A 22,000-nucleotide genomic window follows, 5' to 3' on the forward strand; every position below is an offset into this window, starting at 1 on the left:
CATTTTTGCAAGAGTGTGGCAGGGGAGGGGTAGAGAGAGGGGAAGGGGGATAGAAAGAGGGGGAAGGGGGGGGGCGGGGAGAGGAAGAGAATGAATATGAATATATCCCAAGCAGGCTCCATGCTGTCAGCACAGAGCCCAATGTGAGGCTTGATCTCACAAACTGAGATCATGACCTGAGCCGAAATCAAGAGTTAGACACTTAACCAAATGAACCACCCAGGTGCCCGGGAAAAATGGGAATTTAACTAAAATTTCTAAAAGCCATCATGAAGCTTGATTTAAGGTACATCAAGTATCCCATCTTTGTGTTGATGTTTTGGTTGAGAAAAACAGAGGAGACCCAAGAAAATTAAACTAGGACCTGGCCCCCCTACATGTTCACCAATTACTGAAGAAAACAGTGACAGGGGCATTGTCAACTTTCAATCTAAGATTCTATATGGCAAAATTATTTTAAAAAATGAGAAATGCAATGGTGAATGTATTGAAAATATTTTATAATTAATTCTCTAGAATCCTAGCCATGGTACAGGAAAAATTTATATGGTGGAACACTTCAGTATTTTTAAACAATGCAAAAGACATATTTGACTAGAGGATGGCAATAAGAATTTAACAAATATAAACTTAAGCTTCCTCACATTTCCATAGAGAAACTAAACAATAAAAATATTTCAAGAAATAGATGACAGAATACCTCAAATGCAAAAAAATTCCAAAGTCAAAGAGCCACTTACATTAAAAGATTTACCAGAACTGTTAATTAAAGGTAACAGCAAAAGGTCACAAAAAGCCTATTTCTTTCACAGCATCTTGGCTAATTCTTTAAGCAGATAAAACAAGGTACTGTAAAGAATGGTCAAAACTTGGCCTGAAACTGTCTTCTTGTAATTATTAATCCCACTATTTGTGGTTTTGTTGTCCAAGGACAAAAACTCCGTGCCACCAACTTCTGCTGTCACTTTCCAGAGAAAAGAAGAGTCTGCTGCTGGGGTTTTGGTTTGTTTTTGCTTTTCTTTTTTCCAGTTTTCGCTATGCTGAGCAATTAGGTAGCAGATAAAATGGCATAAAATAAATGAAAATATTCCATCCTCCGACCAGAAATGCCACCCTCTTCCCAACTCAATGCTCTGCCTTGAAAGATGAACATATTTACAAATCCTCATTTTATTCTCCTGAGACATTTTGCATGATCCATTATAAAACATACAGGCAATACAAAGTCCAAAGGTCTGCTGTATTTAAGGTATAAGCATGAAGATTAAACTACATGATAACACTGTGGGGAGAAGTCATGGCTTCATTTATTTTCATAAGAGACAGGTACGAGTGCATGACGTAAAAGCTTCAAAGTCACCTCCAAACCTTGCTAAGGATTATTGCAAGAGATTATGCAGGGAGACATCTGTGCAAATTCATTTTCTTTACTCAGTATCAGATGGTAGGGGAAAAAAATTATTTCTTTAAACAGTCTTGTTTATATTCAGAAGAAAAGATTTGAAAAACTAAACAAGGAGGTATTTTCCCCCTCTTTATGATCCAATAATATGCCAATGAAGGAGAGTCTAATAAAAAACAGAGCTGAAAAAAATCCAAATAAAAGCCAACACTGCTATTAAGATTTTCTTTTAATATGCCATGAGATATTTTTGATTGTATATTTTCCAAAGTACTTTTCCAGCTGCATCTCCCAACCCTTCCAAAAGATTATGCCAGTCTTTCCAACGCAATAAGAGATGCTGGATTTATACTTTTGTCCACCTTCTTTTTTGAAAGTAATATAATCCTAATGACTTTAATGGTCATATATTCTTATCTAATAAGGAAAAACACTTATAAATATCAGAAACCCAGCTTTGAAACATTAGTTAATTTTGAACTGAATCAGCATCTTGTGGGTTTTAAAAAAAAAGGCAGCAATTTGAACTCACGACTTATTGACAAACACATTTCTGCAGAGGGAAGGGGAAGAGAGGGAAACGAATGCTGCATTTCTCCATTGGCCCCAAAGTGCTAATTTCACAAAGGGATACATCAAAAGCAAACATGCGATGGTGGTTTTAAAACTTTTACTGCAATATAACAATGAAGTAAACAGTAATTAGACACCTACCAATTTTTTCCCAAAACAAACCAAAAAAAAAAAAAAATGTAAACAGGAAAATAACTCTGCCTATACTTGTACAGCTTCTCAAATCATGTTAGAAGGGTCTCACATTCGATGATCAAGAAATTTTAAAATAGCAGTAATTATTTTCATTTTAAGAAAAGGTTCCCCTTCTCCCCTCCCCAACCCCAAGTATTTAACATGAAAGAATGGGCTTTCTTACACATTAATTCAATACGTATTTGAAGCAGCAACAAAACCCATCAATAATTTGGCATTTCTGTTTACAATTGCTCCAAAATTTTTTCAGTTTCACAAAGCCATTATCCAGTGTTGCCATGAAATAGAGACTGTAAATTCTAGGTAGCAAAGATTCTTTCTGAAACCAATGTTAAGTCAAAGAAATATAAAGCAGGGCATTACACTAAATTTCTGGATCTAGTACACTAAAAAGAGTGAAACCTAGGAAAAGTTACCTACTGTTTTATAGAAGAAATAAAGACCTGCAAAAGCTGATTTTTGGTTGTATAATATTTTACACACTGTGTGGATTTGCGGCACCTGCTATTTGAAGCAGACATGCACTGTATGTATCCCTGCCCTGTATCCTAGATCCCTCCCTCCCCACCCCCAACAATCTACTACCTTATACCAAGTATTGTGGATATGAGCCCAAGTCATCCCAGACAATCCAGTGAACAAAGTTAGTGTAATGCACTGGTGTGAAGTGTGAGATAAAAAAAAGTCCCTTTCAATCTTCATCAAAGTTTTGCTGTAGAAGAAAATTGGCAGCCAAGTTCTCATTCTTCTCACAAGCAAAATATGCTTGTATGACAAGTCCTTCAGGAAATCCTAGTGCCTTTAACTGGAAGAAAAGAAAGAAAACACACTGTGGGTTCCAGCACAGCAGTACTGACAGATCATGACCCGAAAACATGAAAGACACGAAAAAGCTCTTGAAAATGTTACATGAATGCCTACCTATCTAAGTGTGGGTTCACCGTTCAACCCAAGCAGCTAGATGGAATCTAGACCCTTGCTCAACCACCTACAAAATTCTCTCTTCCTACTTAAAGCTATTAGATATTCTGCTAACACTCATTGGCATTAATATTCAAAATTAGTTGCTGTGATTATTTAAAAATAAATGATCCTACAGAAATTTGTAAATCAGCTTTGAATACATAAGAGGTAAAGATATAGATGAAAGCAACTGGAGAGGAGTCTTAACTACTTCATTATTTGTAAAGAAAGTCATGTCCTTCATCATCACTTCAACTATCACTCTCAAGCTCCTTGCCATATCAAACACTTCATACTAAAAGAAATGGGTGATCAATATAACAAATATCACATGATATATTTTGAGATCAAGACATATCGTGTCCTGTTTACATCTGCTTAAATTTTACAGCATTTTAAATGGTGACACCAGCCACTTAATTTTGTTTTCCTAGTCTATTAAAAATCACTTGTGACTTAATAATTATCTAATTCACTAGAGACTATATATTTGTCCAATATTTTTTATGAACCCTCTCCTCAACCGTCTAAATCACCTTGTGTTAGACTATATCAAGAAATGACCTTTAAAAAAAAATGAAAGGGGCGCCTGGGTGGCTCAGTCAATTAAGCGTCCAACTTCGGCTCAGGTCACAATCTTACGGTTTGTGGGTTCGAGCCCTGAGTCAGGCTCTGTGCTGACAGCTCGGAGCCTGGAGCCTGCTTCAGATTCTGTGTCTCCCTCTATCTCTGCCCCTCCCCCGCTCATGCTCTGTCTCTCAAAAATGAATAAATGTTTAAAAAAAATTAAAAAAAAAAAAAGAGAAGTCTCAATTCAGCACGATTAACTACTCATCCATGAAAGGAGAAGAAATAACTCAAAAATAATTGTTACCTAGTTCTTGTCCAGATTAAAGCTGGGCTAGCTGAAGTAAAAGGTAGATAGGGCACGATCCAACTATGTGCTTCTATAAGACACACACTATAGATTCAAAGACACAAATATGCTGAAAGTAAAAGGATGGAAAAAGATATACACCATGCAAACAGTTACAAAAAGAGAGCTGGAGCGATTCTATTAATATCAGACAAAATACATTAACACAGAAAATTGTTACTAAAAACAAAGACATTATAGGATGATAAACTATAGGAGGGCTTTGGTTATAAATACATGTAATAACAGAGCCCCAAGATACAGGAAACAAAACTGACAGAACTGTAGGGAGAAATGATTCAAGAATAGCTGGAAATGTCGGTATCATCATGTTCAATGCTGGACACAACAACCAGGCAAGGCAGAAGACTGACAAGGAAACAGAGATGTGAACAACATCATACACCAAACAGACCTAACAGACATTTATGGAATACTTAACAACAGAAGATTGCATGCCCTTTTTAAGTATATATCAAACATCCTCCATGAAGACCATGTTAGGCCATAAAACTAGCCTCAAAAAATTTTAGAAGATTAAAAGTGTTCACAGTACATTCTCTGACCACAATAGCATGAATACTGAAATCAGTAACAGAAAGAAATTTAGGAAGTTCAAAATATGTAGAAATTAACCTAATCCTTCACCAATAGATGAGAGAAGGAACCACAAAGAAAGTTAGAAAATACTCTAATGAATGAAAACAACACCAAACACACTAAAACTTACGGGATGCTGCTGTAGCAGTGCCTAGAGGGAAGTTTATAGCTGTAGCTACCTATATTCAGAAAGATCTTAAATAGATAATCTAAGGATCTACCTTAAGAAACTGGAAAAGAGGAAGAGAAAATTAAATCCAAAGCAAGCAGAAGGAGAAAAATAATGAAGATCAGAGAGAAAGTAAATAAAGACTAGAAAAATAGAATCAATAAAACCAGAAGTTGGCTCTTTTTTTCTTCAGATTAACAACACTGACAAATGTTTTAGCTAAACTAACAGGGAAAACAAGAAATCTGAGGATTCAAATTACTATAAAAATCAGGGATGTGGGAACACTACTACTTTTTATAGAAATAAAACTACCAAAGGAAAATGCTGTGAACAATTCTATGCCAACAAATTAGATAACTCTTGATGAAACACACAATTCCTAGAAAGACAAAAACCACCAAAACTGACTCAAGAAACAGAAAATCTGAATATCCCTATAACAAATAAAGAGATTAAATTAGTAATTACAAAATTTCCCAAAAAGAAAAGCAAGGCCCAAATAATTTTACTGGTAAATTCTACCAACCACCAAATGAATTAACGCCAATTGTTCATTAACTCTTCCAACCAACAGAAAAAGGGAATACTTCCTAACTCATTCTCTAAGGCCAGTATTACTCTGACACTCAACCAGACAAAATCATCACACACACAGAAAACTACAGACCAATGTTCCTTATCGGAAATCTTCAACAAAACACTATCAGACCAAAATATAAAAAAGATTATACACTATGACCAGTGGGAGTTATCCTAAGAATGCAAGGTTGGTCCAACATACAAAAATCAATATATTAAAGCATACTAATAGAAAAGAAACAAAATTACATATGATCATCTCGATAAACAGATAAAAACCATCTGACAAAATCCTTTTGTGATAAAAACACTCAATATTAACTAGACTAGAAAGGAACTTACTCAACCCAATAGAAAAGGAATCTAATAAAACCCTTAGCTAACATCATACTTAATGGTGAAAGAATGACTGCCTTCTCCTAAGATCAGGTTGCTAAGATCAGGAACAAGACAAAGATGTTGGCTCTCACCACCTCTATTCAACAATACACAGGAGTCTGTAGATAGGGCATTCAGACACACACATGCATACACACACATATACACACACACAGTAAGAAAGAAAAAGAAATAAAGGGCATCCATACTGGAAAAGAAGTAAAACTATGCCTATGTGCAAATGATATTCTGCAAACAGGAATCTTAAGAAACACAATAAATGAGTTCAGGAAGGTTGTAAGATATAAAATCAATACACAAAATTAAGCTGTATTTCTATATAGCTAGCAATGAACAATCCAAAAATGAAATCAAGAAAACGATTCCATTTATAAAAACAGCAGCAAAAAGAATAAAAATACTCAGGAATAAATTTAACAAAAGAAATACAAGCTCAAGACCAAAGAATATTTCTGAAATTATAGAAAATCTAATAAACAGAAAGGCATCTCACATTCAAGGCTTGGTGAGACTTAATATTGCTAAGATGGCAATACTCTCCAAACTGATCTGCAGAAAAAACAGTATCAAACCCCCAGCCTGTTTTTTTTAAATTTTTTTCACTTTTCTTATAGAAATCAGACAAGCTGATCCTAAAATTCATACAGAATGCAAGGGATCCAAAAGAGCCAAAACAATCTTGAGAAAGAAGAAAATCAGAGATTTCAAAACTTACTACAAAAAGTCACAGTAATCAAGACTGTGAGGTACTGGCATAAGAAGAAACACATAAATCAATGGAACATAAATGAAAGCCCAGTAAACCCTCACAATGATGGCCAGTTGATTTTCAACAAGGATGGCAAGACAATTTAATGGAGGAGAGTGGAATTTTTAGTAAATGGTGCAGAGGCAACTGGATATCCACATGCCAAAGGAAAAAAAAAAAGAAACCAGACTCCTACACCTCACTCTATAAACAAAAAGGAACACAAAATAAATCAGACCTAAATACAGTAAGAGCTGTACAACTCTTCAGAAACAAGATAGGAGTAAATCTTTTGACCTTGGATTAGGCAACTTCTCTTAGTATGACACCAAAAGCACAAGCAACACAAGAAAAAATTTCTTCTCCAAAACAGAAATCAAGAATTGGTAACTAACCCTAACTATTAAAACAAAACAAAATTTGCTATAGAACAATTGAGGCAAGTATCATTCACTCACTTATGTTATTTGAGGGAGGAAAATACTAGCATGATATATATAAAGTACCTTTTAAGAAACATGTAATTATAAACCTTGAACACTTGATATGTTTTTATCATAAATACGGGCAAATTATCTCTCAGATGATTTTTCTAAGTATTAAGTTAAAATGCACTTTATCAGACTTCCATCTCAAAACACTTTGTAAAATAAGGCAGGGCAAGTACTGTGTCCCTATTTACAAATGTTAACCATGGAGCCCAGAGAAAAATGAATGACTTATGGTATCGCATAAACTAAGTTATTGCAGTGCCTCAATATGAACTGGATGACCTAGTAAGGATGGAAACAGAAAAACAGTATCAGGCGCTGATGTTTAATATACATGTTTTTTTATACATAATTCATATACATATCTATTGTACATTTTAAGGGCAGTTGTGAAGTAAAATCTAGAATATAAAAAAATGGATAATCTTGCATTAAGCATACACTTTAAGATCATTTCTTCATGAATGCTAACACCTAAAGGAAATCTTTAATTTTTAAATATATTTATAACGATTTTAGAAAGCTAAAGCAGTAGTCAGTGCTAGTCCCTTGGCTTCACAAAGGACAAGATATGAGAGCAGGGACGAAAATAGACGGTCTTTGCTGCAATCCTTAGGACAATGCTCTCTATCTGGCTCTGTCCAATAGAACAACCTCTAGCGGCAGAAATAATCTACACCTGTGCAATCCAATGCAGCAGCCACTAGCTCCACGTGACCACCGAGCATTTGAAATGCAGCTAGTGTGACTGAGGAACTCAACTTTCAGTTTTACTTCGACTCACCCTTTCTATAGCTTCTTTTTCCTGAGGCGTCACTTGAATGTAGTTCATGTGACCACTTCCAGCTTCGGCAATCCCTCCACTGCCACCTCCGCCCCCTCCTCCTTGCCCGCCGGCTTCCTGGACTGGTTCATTTAACATCTGAATAAAATGCTCCTGGTGTTGGCTAATTTGCTGTGGTGATATGAAGGACAGAAAAAAACAAGACAATGATAGAAGTATCTTCAGGAAACCAAGAATTCTAAATACAAGTAAAAGAGAGAGCTAGAACTTTACAACTGCCATATTTTAGAATGATTCTGGATTATGTAATCCTTGGAAGGATGTGACTTCTTGTATTAAAGAAATTAGGGAATTAAGAGAATTCAAATTCTCTTTCATAAACGTCTCCCGGCCCCCAAATCAATTTTAAAAAATTGCTTGGGGGGGGGGGGTCTATAAAAAGAAACAGAACTCACATATCTTCCACACTAGCACGCAGTACAATGCTGTATAAAGCCCAAATACTTCATGACTTGGGCATTCGTAAGCCCATGGGTGTGTTTCTAAGACGCAGTGCTTCATTAACAGTAAGTTTGGGAAAAAAGATTCATGAACAGTTTCTTTGCTACAGAGCTTCTCAGATTCTTTAATAGAGTGGTTCCAAACTTATTATTTGACCAACTTAAATTAACCCAACCTCCACCCTCCTGGACTCTTTTGTTAGTGTATCTGATCTATAGCATATTCTATTGAGGGCACCTCAGAAAAACAGTTTCTAGAGCATGTGGAGGGGAAGGGAGTTCTCATGGACTTTTAAAAAATGATATACTCTGTAAACCCACTTTTGAAATTGATTCAACAGTTACCTGCAGTAATTGAGGGTTTTCTCGACCTATCTGTTGTAGCAATGCTGGAAGCAGGGAAGGATTCTGTTGAATAATTTGTCTCATCTGTTGAAACTGAGGCTGATTCCGTAAAAATTCAAGAGGATGTCCTAAAATACACAAACATTTTTAAATCAAAGTAGCAATTACACACATACAAAGAGCTGATTTCAATCATAATTTTAGACAGCAAACACTGACAAGTAAATATGATGAGTTCTCAGATGTGTGCAAAAGGAAGTAAATAATGTCAAAAAATCTTTCAACGGCACCAACTTCCAAGTCTCATACTACAGAAATTACTCCTATTAGCATAGATAGAGTATAGAAAACTGAAAGAACAAAGTTTTCCTACAATTGTCCTGAGCACTCGATATTATCAAATAATGAGAATTTATGACTTGCATGTACTCTATCAAAATAAAAAATATTAAAATTGTTCCTAAGAAAAATACATACCTAGGACTAACAAAACCAAAAAAGCCGCTTACTTATAATACAACCTAAACCCTCAAGGAAAAAAAAAAACAATCTGAGTTTGAATTCCTGGGAAATTCTAAACCAAGTAAATGAAAGACAGTTTGATACTTAGAAGTTAAGAGTTCAGATATGCAGATCAGTAAACTTAAATTACAATTAGAAAGATGACTTTGGTTATTATCATTGAACTTCAAACATTTACAATCTACAAAAGCTTGAGATAAATAAGCTGTAAGACAACCTAGTACTAACTAATACATCTAGAACTCTTTAGTCCTAAATCCCATGGCAATAATAAATATTAAGGATACCAAACAAAATACAGAACTGTAACTTTTTTGGGGTAGTGGTGGTTGTCTGATTATACTACAAGAGACCAAAAACTGCATATAATTATGTTTTTGAGATTAGCGATGAATTACGGAAAATTTTTTAGATGTTATTTCCTAAATTATTCAAGAAGAATCATTCAAATTAAAATGGCCACATAACATGCTCATCCTTCTTTGTGTTGACACTGGTTGCACAGATGAAGAAAATGAGACTCAGAAAGTTAAGTTAACCCAGTAAGCGCTGCTAACTGGGACAGCAGCCCAAATCTGAACCAAAGCTGGGGCCTCTTCTTTCCATTCTTAGGCCAACTCTGCAGAAATGAAACGCCTGTCCTCTGGGAGACTGCATACAAAGCATTCAGGGCTTTTTGTCAACCAGAGCTTAATGTCCTATGTAGAGCTAAAAGCTCTATGAAGCATCTAAGCAGGGCCACTTCAAAATTAACAGTTTAAATTACTTCATCAGTACTGTATACAGAATGAGGAATGAAAGATAATGAAGTAACTCTTGGGTCCACCACAGGCTCCAGGCTTTCCTCTGTAGTCATGCCTTTGGCAATGGAAGGGTGGGTTCTGGCCAGTAAAGAGAGTTGAATTCAAGCTTGGGTTTCACCTTTAGATAGAAGTCTTCCAACCTCCCAGTGTTTCATTTCTTTGGTTGTATAATAACCACTAAGATCCTACTGGCTTTGAAATTATACACACTTTACGACATTTATAGGGAGAGAAAAGAGACAAGGTGAGCAAACAATCTGAATGGCTTCAGAATGTAACACGAAATGCAAACTGGGAAGCATCTCTTCGTGGCATAGGCTAAACAGGATGTACCCTTTGCCAAAATTAGAGCGCTAATGTTTCAGCAAGAACGTATTAAATATCTACTTGGAAGAACTTGTTTTGGGCCCTTCTCTAACATTAATGGATAGAGAACTTGTTTGAAGAGTTATCCAAATGCTCCAGGAAAGAACCTCACCTCAAAGGTATTTCAGATTCATTTTACACTAAAAATTCAGGACCGATTCCTCCCCATCCAAACACCCCACTTTACCTCCAGGACTTGCTGTTGTGGTCGATGCTGTCGTAGTTGCTGCAGCGGCAGCCACTGAAGACTGAGGAGCCCCGGTACTAACCGCTGGAGGGGTGTCGACCACAGCCTGACTTTCTCTATCTCCCGGGATCCCCTATAATACAATTTCCCAGCTTTAAAATATCCTGTCACATTCAAAGTTAGTTAAATATTACACAAAGTCAAAGATTTATTCATCTATTTAATGTGCTTGTCTAATTGTTCAAAGCATCAAACAGGTGCCTGCGTCAATTAAAAGTATAGGGATGAGGCACCTGGCTGGCTCAGCTGGTCTAGCGACCGACTCTTGATGTCAGCGCAGGTTGTCATCTCATAGTTGTGAGATTGAGGCCCCACATCGGGATTTTCTCCCTCTCTCCCTTTGCCTCTCTCCCTCTCAACAAATAAACAAAAACAGAAATAAAAGTAAAGGATTAAGACTGATCTGGAAGCTGTATATGTCCGAGTTAGATTAGAAATGACCTGAGTGTGGTGTAGAAGAACCCATACTGCTATAAGGCAGCACTGTCCAACAGAACTTTCCATAATGATGAAAATGTTCTCTGTGCTGTCCAATAAAATACTCATTAATCACAGGGCACCTGGATGGCTCAGTTAAGCACCCAACTCTTGATTTTAGCTCAGGTCATGATCTCACAGTTCATGAGATAAAGCTCCATGTCAGGCTCTGCACGGACAGTACAAAGCCTGCTTGGAATTCTCTCTCTGCCTCTCTACCTTTCCCACACTCATGCCCATGCGACATGCTCTCCCTCAAAATATATAAACTTAAAAAGATACTCATTAATCACGTGTAACTTCTGAGAACTTGAAATGTGGCTAAGGTTACTAAAGAAACTAACTTTTTAATATACTTCCAATTTTATTAAATTTAAATAGCTACTTGTACTTAATAGCTATTTTACTAAGTTGTGGAGATTTGTAATTTAAAACTGAAGTCATAAAATGATGTTTACATATAGCAACATAGGTTACACCTAACACCAAAGATCCAAAACTTGCATATTAAGTAATAATGTACAGTTTTATAAGGCCAACTATTAAAAAACTTAAAATATCAATACAAATTTTATTAAAATTGGACACATCTGGTTTTAATGCTATACACTGCCCTAGTTAATTTTTAAACTTCATAGAAACGTTCACCAGCTCAGTGACAAAAAGGTTTATATTTGTAAACCTAGCCTTAAAATCATCCAAAGAAACAGGTTTTGATGCACACGTGCAGCTCTGAAATGAACCCTGGAATAAAAGTCTAATGGAGACAGGGCAGGTGGCCAATAGTGGCCTAGGAAGGAGGATCTCCTCTATTGATCCATGGTTCTAAGAAAGTGTCATCCGGAAAGTATCACGTAGAAAAAACTAAAATGGATTATTCAAAATTCACAGAAGTAGTTACCAAAGAACCTTAAATATTTCAGTATTTAAGTGATGCTTATTCTAAGTTTGTACCATTCGTCTTCTGAAGTTGTAACTTAAAACTACACTGAGACTTTGGAACACTATTCTGATGCATGATTTACAAGACTTTTCATAACAACATACTAAAAGTCTTTATGAAATCCACACAGATTGTGAAAGGAGAATGAAGAAGGAAATATAACATTTGGGTAAGAGATGGTAATGGTAAATTCTTCCATTTCCCAGTAAAAATCAGAGGCCAAGATCATAAACATATGAAAAAATAAGCTTAATGAATAGCATTACGGGTAATGGCTGCCCGAGTTAGCTGTCCCTCCAGCTATTAGAAACAAACATTTCGGACATTCCACCAATTCAAATCCGTAAGTGCTGACAGATTATATGCAGATTGAGGATCCAAAGCCTCCATCAAAATCTCAAACAGGTTTGTTAAACTAAAAAGTTAATCACTGCTATAGAAGTCTCAAAAATTAGTGACAGTTAAAGGTGGCCCTTTTCTTTTCAGTCTATGAATTGAACACTAAATATATCAAAAACACTTTAAACTATTTCATGAAATGGGGCGCCTAGGTGGCTCAGTCAGTTCAGCATCCAACTCTTTTTTTTTTTTTTTTTAACGTTTATTTATTTTTGGGACAGAGAGAGACAGAGCATGAATGGGGGAGGGGCAGAGAGAGAGGGAGACACAGAATTGGAAACAGGCTCCAGGCTCTGGGCCATCAGCCCAGAGCCTGATGCGGGGCTCGAACTCACGGACCGCGAGATCATGACCTGGCTGAAGTCGGACGCTTAACCGACTGCGCCACCCAGGCGCCCCTCAGCATCCAACTCTTGATTCCGGCTCAGGTCATGATCTCATGGTCTGTGGGATCAAAGCCCCGCATCGGGCTCTGTGCTGAGAGTGGCGCCTACTTGGGATTCTCTCTCCCTCTCTCTCTCTCTCTGACTCCACCCCCCCCCCGCCCTTGCACTCTCTTTCTCTCTCAAAAGTAAATGAATATTAAAATGAAAATAAAGTGTTTCATGAACTTGTATCTATTCATTTGCATTTGATGCTAAAAAGTAGTAACTTTGAAAACAGTGATCTATTTTTTATACCTTAAAACTTCAGATCTATTAGATTAAAATACCTGCTTCCATTAAACTAATGCAGAATTCCACACAGGTATACATTTAAGTCACTCCATAAAAGGAAAGGTAATACTTTAATAGAATATGGGGTTTGTTTTCTGGGGGGGGGGGGGGGGGGGGTGGGGGGGGTGGAAGGGTACCACAAACAAACTCACAATAGTTACCAATCCAAAATGATTCCTAAATTACAAACTGATAAATGGACTACCATCATTTTATTTTATTTATTTATTTATTTATTTTAATTTTTTTTCAACGTTTATTTATTTTTGGGACAGAGAGAGACAGAGCATGAACGGGGGAGGGGCAGAGAGGGAGACACAGAATCGGAAACAGGCTCCAGGCTCTGAGCCATCAGCCCAGAGCCCGACGCGGGGCTCGAACTCACGGACCGCGAGATCGTGACCTGGCTGAAGTCGGACGCTTAACCAACTGCGCCACCCAGGCGCCCCTGGACTACCATCATTTTAAAGACTCTCATCAAGAGGACAATGGAAAAGAGAATTCAGAAGAGGAAATGATAAAAGGTTTTGTGAATCTCACATACAAATGAGTAGGCAAATAACTGGTGGAGGCAGCACAGTTACTCATTCTTGACTTTGACTCTCCTGAAACTATTATCTGAAAAGGAGTTTCTAACAAAAGTACAACCTGGAAACAAATGAATGGGTTAAACTGTGAACTATATTCCCCACAAGAGTTAGGATTCTGGATTTCTAAGATGATATTTAGGGCAATTCAGAACTTGGTAATACTGTAAAACACCGAAGACAATTATGGAATAAAATGTTAAGATTTTAAAATTTTTTTTCATTTTTTTATTTTTGAGAGAGAGAGGGGGAGGGAGAGAGAGAGAAAGAGAGGGAGAGAGAATTGGGGAGGGGCAGAGAGAGGGAGACAGAGGATCCAAAGCAGGCTCCGCGCTGTGAGCGCAGAGCCCAATGTGGGGCTTGAAGTTACGAACCGTGAGATCATGACCTGAGCTGAAATGAAGATTTAGCCGCTTAATCGACTGAGCCACCCAGGCGTCCCAGATTTTTAAAAAGCTAATTAAATGTTGCTCCAAAATTCTATGCTATTATTTTAGCCCATGCCATATCTGTAAATAACAGACATTCACTGTCATAAATACCATGTCCACAACAATCTATTTCTCAAAATTTTATGCTAGTAAAAGACAAGAACTTATTCAAAATCCCCTTGACTACCACTGACTATAAACAAGCTGACAATTCAAATGCAAATGGAACCAGGCAAATAATATAACATTATATATTAAATTAAATGTATAATGCTATGTCAGGTAACAGGGAATGGATGGGAATATAGTAAATTAAAGAGTTTATGATTTAAACCCTTGCAAAAATCTGGATCCAAGTTGTCCAGACAAACCAGCTATCTGAATTTATAAGTGAAATCTCTCAATTTTTAAAAGATGGCCAATGAATTACAAAAATGTACATAGTACAAGACAAATACAATTGGGCATGGGCTTCCACTTTGATATTTTTGCCTTAAACAGTATACCCAGGAGTAAGTATGCTGGCTGTCAAAAAGCTACTAAAAATGGAAGATTAGATTAAAAAAAATCTGTCTCCACTCTCCAAACACACAAGCTGTCATTATGACATGAATAGGCTAGAAGGTACTGCTCCAAGTGGATAGCCAATTTTACAACTCATTTAGTCACGTTGTTTCCTAACTAAAAATCACATCAAAATCTTTAAAAGAGACTACATCTTTTCAACACAAAGCGTTAACACACTAATAAAAACGCATTATATAAATTATTAGCATATATTATCATTTTTCTGAGAACTGTTATTGTTCCTTTAAGATCTGTGAGCTTTCAGTTTTAAAGTAGAATGAAGTGAAATATTTCTCACCATTAAAAGATACTCCACTGCTCTGTCAGGGTTGTTGAAACTGGCTCTCAGGGCTGCAATTACTTGCTCTCGCTCATATCCCATTGACATGATCTCGGTTACCATATTCTCATAAGACTGACCTGTCACTAAGAAAAGGTATGTGGGGTGGGGGGAGAGGAAAGAAAGGAAACATTTAATAAATACACATTTTCCACATATTTCTTGGGGCTTCATGTGTATACAGTGTTTCAGGCACTGCAGGGCTAGGAATACAAAGAGGCACAACAGCACAAACTACACATATGTGGCAGGTAGAATAATGCCCCCTGCGAATCCATGGAAATCTGTAATACCTTAGGTTTACGAGGCAAAGCAGAATTAAGGTTGTTTATCAACTGACTCTCAAGATGGGGAAATTATCCCGGATTATCTGGGTGGGTCCAATGTAATCACAAGAATCCTTAAAAGTGAAGGAAAACAGAGGAGAGGGTCAGAGAAACAGATATAAAGACAAGAGAGAAGAAGCAAGGTCACAAATGCTATGCTGTTGTCTTTGATGAAAAGAGGAAGGGGCTATAAGCCAAGGAATGTGGGTAGCCTCCAGAAGCCTGGAAAAGACACAGAACAAATTCTCCCCTAGAGTATCCAGAAAGGAATGCAGCTCTGACAGTAGCCCAGTGATTTAACCCCTTGATTTTAGACCAGTGAGTACCATGTTAGACTTCTAACCTACTGTACCATAATAATAAATCTGTGTTGTTTCATACCAGGAAGTTTGTGGTAACTTGTAAGTACAATAAAAATATCAGGTACAAATGTAGCACAAATATGGGACAGAATTAGCAGGTCAGGGAAGGCAACCTAGAAGAGACAGATGAACTAATTTCTGAAACAAGTAGGAGGGACATTTCAAGCAATCGATTCGGCTATAACAAGTTCAGTTTTCCCTTGACACCTTTTATTATCAAAGCAGAGGGAAAAAGGAGGTTAGAAATCAGAAAGTTAGACTTTCTCATACCATACAGAGCTGGGGCAATGAACCAAGCACTGCTATTCCAGGAAATCACTTCCCACAGGCTGTCTCTGACCCAAACTTGCTCTTCATGGAAATGTCAGACAACAGACCACACTCTGAAAGAAAGCCAACTCTCTACACTAAACTCACCTCACTTAAGCCATCTTTTCTTCTCCTTGTGTTCTGGGTGCTATTCATCCCTTCTTGTCTCCTCAAAGAACTGTACCCTTTAGTTATCTTCTCTCTTTTCCAACTCCCACCCTTCACTCTCCACTTAATTATCCTGATCAGCAGTTAACTATATCCTAGAATGTCATCCTAAAAACAGAAGCATGCCCCCATGGCCACATCTCAATTTCTCTTTCAGAAATGTCCGCTCCCTTCCCTTTCCAGCCACAGCTGTTTGCACAGGCTGTGTCCACTTCTCACATTCCACTCACTCCTCAACCAATACTGACATGTGACTTTGGATCTCTAAAGGTTTCTCCCTCAAATGTGCCCCTCCACTACCTATCTACCTTCTCCGTTTCAATAAACGGCACATCCTTCCACACAAGTACAAGAACCAGAAAACTGGTGATTACAGTTCCCTTCCCCTTGTCTTTCACATCTCATCTAGCAGTGTTATCTGCAAATCCTCCCTCTGAATTACAGTGCAAAACTACCTAGGTTCCCCCTTTCTCCACTGCCTTCACTCAAGACCAGACCACAAAAGTCTCTGGATTACACCCTGCTTCCTCTCCTGCCCCTCCCCACCGCCTCCCTCAAGCCTACAATTCTTTCTTCACATGGCTGCAAACGCGAGCCTTTAAAAAGAAAACCTCCCAACCATCTTCAAACACCATTCTCCAACCACACTGGTATTTTCCAGCTCATAAGTCGTACCTTCTAAAACCTGCCGCAGAACCTCTATACACATACCAGGCTTGTGTGAGGGCCAGTTCCTCTGCAGGCTCTAGTTCTCAATTTAAATGTTACAGTCTCACAGATGTACTGCCTATCCTATGTATAAGCACCTTCTGTTTTTCTTTAAGGAAGCCGTTTGTTTCCTTAAAATCATTAATCATAATTTGCAATTTACTTTACGTTTCACCCTTCTTTCTTTACCCCATCTGAATGAAAAGTTCAACTGTGCAAGGGACCCTGTCATTCTGCATCACCGTTTCCCTGGCACAGTGATACTCTTACCAGTTTAATGATTTTCTGCAGAATTTTCAAAAGGCATTTGTTACCTATAAAAGTATAGTTAAAAAAAAAAAACCCTAAATATCACTGAGCTAAGGTGGCATTTGATATCTAGAGTTAAGGACTTTTCCTTTCTGCTTCCATAGAGGACTTGTTAAGATATTTTTTTTCTTAATCACCTATTCATATACTTCTGGCACAAAGCTACTTAAGTGCCAATATACTCTGAGTAATTTAGTTCCCAGATTCAGAATTCAGCATCAAGATAAAAGAAATTAGGAGCTGTGGACTACCTGAACTAAACGATTTTAACATGGTGTTTCTCACTTAAGTCTCGCAGTAACTCCATAAGAAAGGTTTATTTTGATCATGGGATCAATGGCTGGTAAGTCATGGTGCAGAGACCAACACAGGCTGTCAGATTCCTGAGTCCCCAAACCAAGTCATCATGTTACACCTCCTAAAATCATGCCTAATTAGTCAAGTTATCAAAACTCAAAAATAAATGCTTATAAACAGTTTGCTACTCATAGGAAAACTAGGGACAATGGACAACACAAGAGAGAGAGCTAATGAGACTAAAAGTAGTAGTGACGAAGAACCTTTATGTGTCATCAAGAGTCTTATCTTCCCGGTCACAAGAAACTGCACAAGGAACTAACAATAACCTCATTAGATCAGCCTTTTATAAAACCCACTATAACAGAGCACTGACATGAAGGAGAGAATAATGCAGGAGTATTAGTGAGGTAAGGGCGTGAACTAAGGCAGGCAAGTGGCAGTGGAAACAAGTATCCCGGAGACATTAGAAAGGAGGGCCATCAGTACCCTGGGCTCAACAGGCCAAGAGAGGCAGGGGGATCAAGGATGATGCCAATGTTTGCTAGAGATGATGGTGCAAGCAATGAGGAACAAAGGAGAAGAATTGGATGGGGGAATAAAACAGGACTCTGTCTGGAACCTATAGAGTTTATGGAGGTTGGACATCTTCCAGGTGGCAGTTTAAAGAATGAATCAGTTCACATCTGAATCTGGAGGCTCAGAAGGAGATGTGTACTGGGGTTATAATTTTGGGAATCATTATAGTATTTCCAGAGTTTGAACTTTGAACTATGGGCTAGAGCAGAACCACAGAAGATCCGTATATTTAAGGGTCAGGTAAAATAAAAAGAATTAACTAGAAGGCCTGAAAAGGAGTAGTCAGAGGCATGGATCAAGAAAAGAGTAGTGTCACAAGCTATAAAAGAAAAGCTTAAAGCAGCAGGGTATCTACATAAAGACTGGGTGAATTAAAGAGTAAAGGGGTCCCATGACCTAAGCCGTACAGGTTGACAGAAGACATAAAGGTAAGACACCGTCTTCAGAGGTGCACGCGTAGTAGCAGCAGCTAGAGCTTGGAGGCACCACGCTTTCCGACTGAGATAGCAGTGGTGGCAGCAGACAGTTCGGCAGTCCCAGGGACAAGTGTCAGTGGGTTCCAGCTCTGCAAGTGGAGAGCACATTACCGATTTCTGGCTCATCTCTAGTCCTTTCGGTATCTCTGTAAGGACTTCTGAGGATTAAGCGTGTCCCTGTATGAAACAGAGTGATTTCTATTTTGCTGATTGGACACTAACTTATACTTACTTGGTAGCAGAGCAGTCCCAGACAACAGTAAATGTAAAGATGTGGGTGTGGTACATGCGGTGACCTTAGTAACATTTTGCCCCTACATGCTATGGGCAGCCAAGATGCCGTTTCCATGGCAATGAGAGGTTCATGGAGTTCATGTCCAATCAGGTCAGAGGCCACCCTACATCTCATGAGGTACTACTGCTGTTAGAACCCTGCTGCTGCAGCAACTAAGTAAGCAAAGAAACTAGAAGCCCATACCACTGAAGCTGCTGTTCCCACCTGTTCCCAGTCTTCTACCTCCCTACCATTTCCAGTAACACAGAATAGTACCAAAGGGGAGGAATGGGTTCCCAGCCAACTGACCAATAATCAGCAGGCACAGGAGGAAACATACCAAAGTGTTATAATGGAAAAACAGGGGCAAAAAACAAAACTGATTTTGACATATTAAGTGTGAAGGGGAGATGAAAGAGCGTCATCCAGCATAGTTAAATTTAAAGTTGGGATGGGGTGTCTGGGTGGCTCAGCTGATTAAGCAGCCAACTCTTGATTCTGGCTCAGGTCATGATGTCACGATTGGTGAGACAGAGCTCGGGGCCTGCTTGGGATTTTCTCTCTCCCTCTCTCTCAAAATACATAAACTTAAAAAAAAAAAAAAAAAGTTGGGATAGAAAGGTATGTTCACTACAAGCATGATATAAGCAATGAAATACAGACGGGACCCGACAGGGCTACAAACTGGAATAAAGGCTGAAGGAGAATAAGATGAGGTGTGAGACAGATTTAGTAACATTCTGTACCGACTTCAAAAACATTTTGTAATGCACCTGTACATAGTTCAAACTCTGTTAAGACCATATTTAGAATTCACATTTGGAAAATGATCTGCTTTAACTAAAAGAATATGCTTACCTCGAATAACAACAGTACAATTCTAAGGATTCAATATATAACACATTAATTTACAAAGTCTTTAGAAACATTAATCAAACAATTATCGAAACCATTTAGCAACTCGATTAGAAGTAACCATGAAGATGAACACATGACCTAAAGAAATGATCCCTCTGATAAGGTCATTTACAACGTAGACACTTACCAAGTGCACTTGTTGCATCTTCAAAAAGGTTTGACCGAGAAGAATCTCCTGATGTACTGCAAAAGGTTTTTAAAAAATCATACTTCAGAAAGTATATAAACTTAAAGTTTAGTAACTGTCCAATATATAAAGAGATTATTTTATTTTAATTAAAAGTAAAAGTCTGGCTACAGTGTTTAAACTGTCCTCTAGATTAATCCCTAAAGCCTTTATCCATAACATTTCCAATCTTAATACTCATTCTTCTGCAAATGCATCATTTTAAATGTCCAAAGATGTAAAATAACCAGACTGCTTACTACTTAAGGAATACAAAAAAGAGAATGCACAACCATTTCCCTGAAAGAATTTACATGAGAAGTTAAATAAGTCAAGTCACAGTGGAAGAAATACAAACAATGCAAGTATCCCCACTTTTCCATAGTTCACAGTCCACTGCTTTGTTTTTACAAAAGATCTACATTAATACCTGTTTTCACTAACTATAAGAAATCCAGAGGATGGTCTCTGAAGAGGATTTCTGCTTTTACAAGAAAAGTGAAAACAGTGTTTCATTTGCTTTGCAGCAAGCCTTTCTAGAGGCGTACACCCCAAGAAGTGAGTGGCGCCACCAAGCTCCTTCAACTGGAACTAGACTCAGCATCACAGTATCAAGTCACTGTTAATTCTGAACCGTGTGTGTGTGCATTTGTGCTTTGTCTTAATTTACTTTGTGCACCCACTAGCAAGGTGTGTCCTAAGCCTGGGAGGTTATTTTTTGGGTCTGGGAATGATCAAAACTTTTTCCATATAAATTAATGGTAATTGCTTCATTGCTTTATGCTATTTCTGCTTTTACAAAAGGTTTCAAAGGAACGCTCTACTTTCAAATAGTGGAGAAAAACGTGTACATGATAAATAGCCAAAGTAGAAACCACATTAGGCTGGAAAGGCCTGGGAAATCTTTACATAACAGAATTTCAGTCAGATCTTATACGAAACTGAAGGAACGTATTTAAATCAAGGAACACAGCATAAGCAAAAAATGGGGAGACGTGTGACAAAATGCAAGTTGTAACCGAAAGTTAATCAGTTAAAAGCACTAAGTTTCTGTTGGGCAATTGCAGAAGATGAGTCTGGAAAACAAGGTAGACAAAAACAAGATTATGAAAGACCAGGAAGAGGAGGCCAAAGAAAAATAAATTCAAGTTTACAAAAGTAGTAAAGGGAGCAGTTAGATTAAAACATACATACAACACACTTATTCCCAATTTTAAAAAGAGAACACAGTGGACTTCAGTTCTGAGAAAATCCTATAGCATAGCAAGAGCAAGTAGAATATCTAAGTTTGAATTCATAAATTACTTTCTAAGCCTCAGTTTGTTCATCAATACAATGGGGTCAACAATAATATCCATGTATCGCTAAGTTGTATGTATGTATGTATGTATGTATGTATGTGGAGTTACTGCTGGTAAAGTGTTTAGCAAAGTGCCTGGCATCCTAACATCCGATATGATTATCATGATTAAACTACTTGTTTGGTATAATTTTTAAAGTATCTTCATTAACTCGATAGGCTAACATGTACAGAAGGAAAAAAGTTCTGAAAAGTATACAAGAAAACTAATTTTGCCCAAGACCCCAACCTAGGGAACAACCACCACTAGCAGTTTCTATGTAACAAGCAGTTGTGTCTTGCTTTTGAATGTGTTTCACTTAACTTGCTTATCTTAGTCAGCATAACTACAACTACCTGTTTTTCCCCAGGCGCACAGTACTCCATTTAATTGGCCAAATCAAGCTCTTACTAAATTCTTTCTATGGACAAATTTATCAATTATTCCTTTTATAACTTTTTAAAGATTTTTATTTTTCCATGTTCTCTTGTTTATGGTTTCACTTTTATGTTGAATCGTGATCTGTCTAGAGTGATCCATCTTTCCCCTTCCATTTGGCTAGACATTAATCCCAACAGCATTTTCCTCAGTGGTCTGCAATCACATCTTTATCTTGCATGAAGTCTCTGGTATGTATTCTGGTCTTTCTAGAATACTATCTATTTAACTGAGCCGTATTTCTAGTAAGAGTCACTCTAAATTG

The 22,000-nt window shown here is 37.6% G+C and overlaps 1 protein-coding gene across 1 annotated transcript in view; it reads right to left on the bottom strand.

Annotated features, from left to right (window-relative positions):
• Positions 1 to 481: 481 nt before the first annotated feature.
• RAD23B (RAD23 homolog B, nucleotide excision repair protein) overlaps positions 482 to 22,000 on the bottom strand; it is a 48,009-nt gene continuing 26,490 nt past the window's right edge. Inside the window, exons 5-10 of the mRNA XM_047830411.1 lie at positions 19,919 to 19,974; positions 15,024 to 15,151; positions 10,546 to 10,678; positions 8,668 to 8,795; positions 7,823 to 7,993; positions 482 to 2,975 (exon numbers count right to left, since the gene is read on the bottom strand). Coding sequence (XP_047686367.1) covers positions 2,862 to 2,975; positions 7,823 to 7,993; positions 8,668 to 8,795; positions 10,546 to 10,678; positions 15,024 to 15,151; positions 19,919 to 19,974 — 730 coding nt within the window. The 3' untranslated portion in view covers positions 482 to 2,861. The remainder of the gene's footprint in view (positions 2,976 to 7,822; positions 7,994 to 8,667; positions 8,796 to 10,545; positions 10,679 to 15,023; positions 15,152 to 19,918; positions 19,975 to 22,000) is intronic.

The sequence above is a fragment of the Prionailurus viverrinus genome, chromosome D4 (assembly GCF_022837055.1).
Source record: "Prionailurus viverrinus isolate Anna chromosome D4, UM_Priviv_1.0, whole genome shotgun sequence".
NCBI classification, from domain to species: Eukaryota; Metazoa; Chordata; class Mammalia; order Carnivora; family Felidae; genus Prionailurus; species Prionailurus viverrinus.